Here is a 7,585-nt window from a genome sequence, read left to right as displayed (position 1 = left end):
CAAACACGCAATTCACAAGAGGCCGCGCGCTGAAACGAATGCGCAGCCTCTTAAAAAAAAATTCAGTTTCGTAGCCTAATAAAAAGATAGGGACGTAAAGTACCGAAATTACAGTATATCTGTACAGCTACCGACCCATTTTTATGGGCTTCAAAAACACACATTGAAGGAACGGAAACCACACTTGCATACTACCAGGGTTTCGTTTATCGAACTAGGATGTTATCTTCTCTTTTGGGGTGCCATATTTTCGGGCAGGTGGGATATGTCTTCATCGTTGCTCCAGTCATCAATGAGCTCACGTTTTCTGCGATTCGAGTTGAGCGATAGAGCCGGCCTGAATGACTGGTTCGTTATCTGATGATGACTTGTTCCGACATAGTGCGGCAAAACACGTATCTCCCACACCGAATTCTTCGCCTTCTGACAAGGTGTGCAACAGCGGGCTGTCTCTTGTTTCAGGCAGATAAAGCTGTAAACGATAAAACGGCCAACGTCAGTAAAAAATAAAAAAAATTGCCAAAAAGAAAAGGAATTAAAAACGATTTTGCATACCGAGAAAAAGCCAGCGGCTAAAGCCACGATACCAAACAAGACGGACGGCAATTTCGGATCCAACGAGTCCTTTAATAAACACGGAAAAATGAAGACAACACTTGATTAGAAGGTTTTCAAGGAATTACCAAGAGGAAGATGAGCGGAGTCAGAGTACCGGAAACTCGGGCGGATGTTGAACCGATGCCTACAGCCGAACTGCGAACCACCTGTTGACAAAAAAAACAAACAAACAAGGGACACGTATCGAATTTTGATATCTCCACGTAATGATCACGAGAAATGTAGGAGGGAGACGGCAATTGCGGGTACCGTTGGGAAGAGTTCGGCCGTGTAATTGTAGATGATGGCGAACGAAATGGATATGAGGGATTTCCCGAGCATGACCACCGTAGTGGTGGTCGTCGTCCATGCGAAGCTACCTGGTTAAGAAAAAGAAAAAAAAAGGGGAAACGAAACCGTTACACGTCAAACCATCAAAAATATTCATCAAATGTACCGTATTTCATGTGTGATACAAGGTTTATTAGAACTGTGTCATTAACTAACGACGAAAATGTTGAAATAAAAAAAAAAAATGAAAACTCAAATTTATACTTTGAGGAAAGTACGTGGTGCAGATACAGGCCAGCCCGCCGGACACAAGGCAAAAGCTGATGACTGGACGACGTCCAAGTATGTCAATGATCTTGGCCGAAAGAAGGTAGGCAGGTACTTCGATGATGCCCGAGATAAAAAGCATCAAATGGGGATCGCCTACCAGTGATCCCGAGTTCAACGTCAATCCGTAATAGACCAAACTGTTGGCAAACCTGTGAAAAGCCAACAACAAGGACAATTCGTTAAGAAACAGGTGCTTTAAAAAAATATATTATAAAAGAAACTAGTAATTAGTGCAAGGTGGAGCTGAACAGTATAGATCACGCAATAGACTTTTCAAACTGAAGAATTCAAGAATAATAACATAAATCGCATGGCAACGAACCAAGTTCGTTGTTTTTGGCCACACGCGCTTTCAATTCTCTAAATGTGACCCTCGCGAGCCTTGACCGACATCTCGAAAAGAACAAAAAAATGTTTCAAAAACAAGTTGAAAAAGAAAATTTACTACTGTCCTGCAGTGTGTGATAATCAGGGTCCCTGCTGCACGGAGCAATAGACTTTGCTTGTCGTGCCATCGAGTTTAAGAGGGGCTTGTTGTGCTGGACCTCTCGTCATCGGGCACCTCAATTTTTTTATGGCCACCAGATAGGCGCCGAGTCGATCGAAATAGTTTTTTAATTCCAGACAAAACGTGTTGAAGGGCTGCGCAAATTGCAGGCCCACTAACTATCTGCTTTTCAGCTGACGGTTACAAAAGATTGGCCATGAAATCAACCTCTAGGCTGCGTTACAATCCAAATCTCTTTCTCTGCCTTTCAGCTCATTCAATTATTGAGATTGATTGATTGTGTGTCATTAACTAAGAGACCCTTACCAATTCAGAGAAACGTTCAATGTCCTGCTTCTTAGACGAGGCGTTTTAAAGAGATCGACGATGCCGTATTTGCGTTCGCTGGAATCGCTTTTGTCGGCCGGATTGCTGGCCACGATGGTCGTCACCTGATTTCCATCTTCCTGCATCACCTGACTGATGGCCGTCGGCTGTTCCAGCGACTCTTTGACGTCTGACGTAGTGCTCAAGGCCTTTCGTAGTTGATCAAGTGTAAAGCCTTGCTCCGGGACGGCGTCGGCCTTGCCGTTCTGAATAAGCATCTTGCGGATGATGGCGCCTGATTCTTGATAACGCCCCTGGGAAAATAGCCAACGTGGCGATTCGTCAACAAACCTGAAAAAAAAAAAAAATGCAAACCACAAAATATCAATGATACGACGTCATCAATGGCCAAGTACATGCATCTACAATAAAATGGATACACTGGGAAAAGACTGCATGCAGACGGAAAGAGTTCGATGCTGAGGGCCTTTTTCTTGATCCTCTTTGCCGTTCAAAACCGCCATTGCATATCGTCCATCAGCTGCGTCATCGTGTTACATGGAACAACGGCGCCCGTTTTCAAAAAAGCCTGCAGCAAGGTAGGCGATTGAACTCAACAGTCCAATGCCGTAAACCGGTCGTACCATTGCCTTGAACGTTCACGAACGGCCCCCCCACCCGAGTGTACGAGAGAGAGAGAGAGGGGAGGAAAAAAGAGAAAGACACACGAAATAAAAGAAGGAAAAAGAAAGCAGAGCCTGAACTTTCCAGTGCCTATTTAAACTCAGGTATACAAGCCGTGTGTCTTTTCTTCGTTTTTCGTTGTTGTTGTTTTGGTCGGCCATAAACACAAAATCTCTGCAGGCTCCTGCAGTTGTTACTTCAAACTCCTCGAGGTCGAGACCTTGCCGACCGTGATTGCTGCTTTAAACGACTTGAGGCCGCCATTCTTCTCTAATTGAAACGACGGACGGCTCAGGTAATGGCGCTCAAAGCGTATTTGACATTGAGGCCGACTTTAGACTGTAACGTAGTGGTTTTCACCTTTTCGCGAAGGGGTTTCTTTTTGTTGTTGTTGCGTTGCAACCCTTTTGCCCTGTTTCTTCGTTACACCTCAACGTCCATGTTAATCGTTCGGCACGGATACATGCCGCTCATTTGCTTCCTTTCACCATCAGCGACTCCAACACGCAAAAACTGACGTTGAAAAATGTAGATTTTACGAGAGATTATATCATACCACCAATGAAGAAGCATCAGCGCACTGTGCAGTCCAAAGATGATTTGCAAAATAGGCCAGTGGCGGACCACGTAAGCCCAGCCGGCCACCACTGCTATCCCCACTGCAAACACCAACTGGAAACTGAAGCCAATCATCGTACGGTATCGGTCCGGCGCCATTTCCATAGCTAATTGGGGGTACATAATTGTGTTTAAAAGAAGAGAAAAATGAAAAGAGAAGTGGGTTAACTGATTGAACGTGACTGGGACCTCTTGTTTTAATACGATTCTCTTACTCAGAACGAAACCAATCATGTAGGCTCCGCTGACGTTGACTGCTATAAGGAAACGCAGTACAACGTAGATGTAATAATTCTGGACAAAGCCGCAACCAATGGCAAAAACCATTTGAAGGGCTCCGGTTGGAACCAATACTTTCCACCGACCGTACCTAAATGTGCAATCGTGAAAGATATCACCTAATTATGGTACCTTCAATTTTGCTTTCTGCTATACCTGTCTGACATCTGCCCAAGTAACGAGCTGGCAATAAGAGCGCCAAGCATGTAAGCCGATTGCGCTACAGAGGCCATCCACCTCCGGTCACACACCAGATCCCACTGTAACAAATGAAAATGGGCATAGACATTATTTTTTTTTTTAGATTGACAGAATGCGATATGACAAGAAGTGAGGAGAAAAACGATAAATAAAGGGTCTTGCATCAGTAACGATCGTCGATTCGTAATAGGTGCGATCGTATTCCCACGCTCTGCAAGGCAACGTTTGGTTGTTCGCGGAAACGTAATGGCATGAACCGACGTACTCTATAATGGTGTCGTTCACCGCCAAACATCTGTAAAAACAACAATCCGTGCGACAATATAGGATAGTTGATATCAGGAGGCTTTTTCACGTAAATAAAAAGAACAATTGAAGGTCACAGAAACCTGTGTCTAGGTGTGGCTCCGACTTCTACTTGCGACAGCATATGCACTCCACCTTTAAAAAATAAGACAAATTTGTGCCTCTGTAATTGTTTTTTCTTCTTCGAAAAGACTTTTGAGTGGGAGTAGTTCGAAAGCGATCTCTCCCACGAACGTCTAATAGAAAACCACACCTGTGAAGGCCGGTAAAAGGTGTAGCAAATACTGAATCCATTGGTACCTTCCAAATTCACCTGTCAGTGTTGAGTCATTCGTAAAAAAAAGGGGCGAAATTACAGCGAATATCTTTTCCAGAATTCAATCGTACGTTCCCAACTTACCAGCCCAGAGCTCCGTCATGTTGGCTTCGAAATTTGCGCTAAGCCCTTCGCCAAGATCGAACTGGAAGGAACTGAAACGTTTCGGCGGATCATCGCTATTCGGATGGGTCGCTGCAATAATCGTCTGGTGGTGTAGGTACATTGGGGCGCATTATCCCGTCCAATCCGACATGGCTTGGAATATAAAACTCACACCTCTACTACGAGTTCAAGATCAATCGCCTCCTTGAAATAGACAAACAAAAGAGAGCAAGATTTATTGTAACTGGAAAAAAATATGGCAAAGCTGAATTGTATGGTAATGTTGCAACCGGACTTGGCTATTGAAAACGTACAGAACTAAAAAGAATAGTTCGACCTTCTACAACAATATTGCGTACGCCTGTGCGCAGTGCAAAGTTCCAACAACAATGCCATATGAATTTCTAGTTCGTAGTATGAAAAGGCTCGTTCAACCGTGTCCCTAATCCGAAGGCAGCACATCACTGTTTTCAGAGATATTTAGAAAGGGGCGATCTCATCGGTGTTGCTTGACCTCATACGCCAACACTACCACCGCCATGAAGAATGGCGACAAAACGCAACGACTTGCAATTTTTTCTTTTCTTTTTTGCCTCGGTGATTTATGGTGGACTCTTTCATTTTTGTTTAAATGAAGCAAACAAGGACATTTGACTTTCACGGTGGGGACAAAACATTATACACTAGTCTGTCCTGAACGATATGCTACCTTTGTAATCGGATCACCCTCAAACTCCCCGTTGAATCTATCGGTGACGGTGCAAATGATGTTCTGACACGGTCGAAGCTGGATCCAAAAATCACCGAATACTATTCAGGCTTACATTTGGCCTCCACGCTGGGAGGAAAGGCGATGTCTCTCTATTATTAAAACTGAAAAACAACGAAAAACTTAAATTTGTTTGTGTGAAAAACATCCGCTGGAAGTTTCATTTACAATGAAATACAGTACAAAGTGAAGAACGATCTTAGCGCTAAGAAAAGAATGGCTCAATCATGCAAAACTCGAATATTCAATCATTTGTTGTTGTTTTTTAACAAATACCTAAAAAGGGAAACTGTCGACAGGCCGCCATGTTATCAAGATGGCCTCAGATGACAAAGAAGATTAATTGACTCGCTGCAACTTGGAAATGTACATGGGTCCAAAGTTGTTGACAATGGACGGAAGCGCCACCTGGCCATAGCGGAGCGAGGATGATGGGGCAAAACGGCAAAGGAACTTGAAGTGTTTGACAGTCATCGACATATCCCTGAATGGTAAAAAAATAGCGGGAATTATTCAGCGAAACGGTTAAAGGAAACAAGCTGCATTACTTGACGACCGTATCGATATTGTAAAATTCTTTTAGCTGCTTTATTGCCATATGAACGACACCGTCATTCTGAATGGGCGAAAGGCTACACGTGGAATAGACGATAGTGCCACCGGGCTTACACGCTCGAATTCCGGAGCTGAAACGGGACAAACACTCATAAGAACCAGGAAGGATGACGGTCATCCGGTTAAGCAAAGGCGTTACCAGAGAAGAGCAGATTGGGTTTCAGGCAAGCTGATGCGTTCTTTCATGCGATCTTTTTTGAAATAATTGTTGTCATTTTCCATGACTGAATGCCTGTCGTTGGTGCAAGGGACGTCCACAAGAACTTTGTCAAACGCTTTAAATTCGTTCCAATCTATAGCATTCGAAGTCCGGATTTCAAGGTGGTCCTTCCAAGATTGGGTTTGTCCTAGATACTGTCTTAGGACATCCTTGAGTCGGGCAACTCGAGAAATTGTTATGTCGTTACAGACGAGAACGTCTGAATTGCAGGGGAAAAAAAGGCAAAAAATCAGTCCAATATTCGAAATGAATCTTACTTTAGGGCAAACAGGTTAAATCACTTACTAGGATACACTGTCTGTAATATGGCCAGAGACTTTCCACCAGGAGCTGCGCACAAATCTAAGACGGATTCGGTAGGTTGTAGGTTTAATGCCAACACAGGAAGGAGGGAGGCAGCGTCCATCAAGTAATAATCTAAACGATAAAAGTATGACAAAAATACGTACAAGAAACGAAATAAGTTATTTATATCAAACGTACTCGAAGTGCCAAGACTGCTCCGTTTTGGAGGAGGAAATCGAGAGATGTCTCCACGCGGAAAAACAAAAGCTCTAAGCAGAGGGGGGAAATCCAGGTGCTCATCCACTTGCTTTTCAATCACAAAATCCTGAGTTGGTTTCACATATTTGAATTGATCTTCTTCTTCCAACCAATCTTCCATCCCTTTTATTTTTGTAGTTGGCACAAAATTTAAAAAGGCAGAGCTACCCTGGCCAGGTGATACAACTCTATCATCTGTGAACACCTGAACATTTCCATTATCATCAGCACCAGCACCAATGTCTTCTTCAATCATGTCTGTGGGTCTATTTGCTAGGGTTCGTCTCTTTTTTGTTTTTTTGGATCGGCTTTCCTCATAAAATTCTTGAATCTCAATGCACCCCATATCCTAATACAAAACAATAACTTCTTCACAAAAAAAGCACAAAAAAAGACAATAACTCTACCTTCAAATTCTTTATGGTTTTTTCATAATCAGCATAGTAGTTGACAAGAGCACAGTGCTTGGGCGCAGACAACATTGCAAGTCTGGTGGACTGCCAAAGGTTTCCATAAAAAGTGCCGTAAAAATCATCAAAGTGATCCAAGGCCCTATCAGTATTTGTTTTAACCCACAAACCCTGGTCAAAACCATATTAGTCAGATAGAAGCCAGGGTTAAAGAACTAACCGTAAAAACTATTGTTTATCGTCATTCTTACAGCTTCTCTTTTGTCAAATTTTTGCCGCTTGATGATAATTCCTTGCGGGAAGTTAACACCAACTTGACATATCTTCTGTAGCTTTGTAATACAACACGACTGGCGTGCGAACATTTCGTATAACTATTTTAAGTTTTATAATAGTATAATTTTGCTGTGTCCTTCAAGCACGTGTACACTGTACCGGATATAAGAAATTTTAAAGCAGACGATTGTACGCCCAACGCCATCTGTGT

At 43.0% G+C, this 7,585-nt stretch overlaps 2 protein-coding genes across 3 annotated transcripts; both read right to left on the bottom strand.

The window, feature by feature from the left end:
* Positions 1–95: 95 nt before the first annotated feature.
* LOC116925357 (organic cation transporter protein-like) lies at positions 96–5,724 on the bottom strand. Of its 2 annotated transcripts, none has more exons than XM_045174769.1 (14): positions 5,587–5,724; positions 4,521–4,745; positions 4,374–4,433; positions 4,204–4,255; positions 3,977–4,109; positions 3,770–3,873; positions 3,550–3,704; positions 3,273–3,441; positions 2,033–2,383; positions 1,153–1,367; positions 868–977; positions 684–764; positions 556–624; positions 96–472 (listed from the first exon to the last, which is right to left on the bottom strand). In XM_045174769.1, the coding sequence occupies exons 2-14, from the start codon at positions 4,660–4,662 to the stop codon at positions 299–301; spliced, it is 1,815 nt and encodes a 604-aa protein (XP_045030704.1). In that variant the 5' UTR covers positions 4,663–4,745; positions 5,587–5,724; the 3' UTR covers positions 96–298. The 2 variants fall into 2 exon arrangements, with proteins under 2 accessions (XP_045030704.1, XP_045030703.1); XM_045174768.1 differs by lacking the exon at positions 5,587–5,724 and adding an exon at positions 5,251–5,405.
* Positions 5,439–7,556, bottom strand: LOC116925738 (5-methylcytosine rRNA methyltransferase NSUN4). The gene is made up of 7 exons (XM_032932484.2): positions 7,350–7,556; positions 7,096–7,269; positions 6,629–7,037; positions 6,431–6,562; positions 6,065–6,344; positions 5,859–5,996; positions 5,439–5,794 (listed from the first exon to the last, which is right to left on the bottom strand). Exons 1-7 carry the CDS (start codon positions 7,461–7,463, stop codon positions 5,650–5,652), a joined length of 1,392 nt encoding a protein of 463 aa, XP_032788375.2. The 5' UTR covers positions 7,464–7,556; the 3' UTR covers positions 5,439–5,649.
* Between the last annotated feature and the right edge of the window lie 29 nt (positions 7,557–7,585).

This window comes from Daphnia magna, linkage group LG6, assembly GCF_020631705.1.
Source record: "Daphnia magna isolate NIES linkage group LG6, ASM2063170v1.1, whole genome shotgun sequence".
NCBI lineage: Eukaryota > Metazoa > Arthropoda > Branchiopoda > Diplostraca > Daphniidae > Daphnia > Daphnia magna.
Note: the sequence above shows the minus strand (reverse complement) of the source record. Positions and strands in the feature narration are given on the sequence as shown.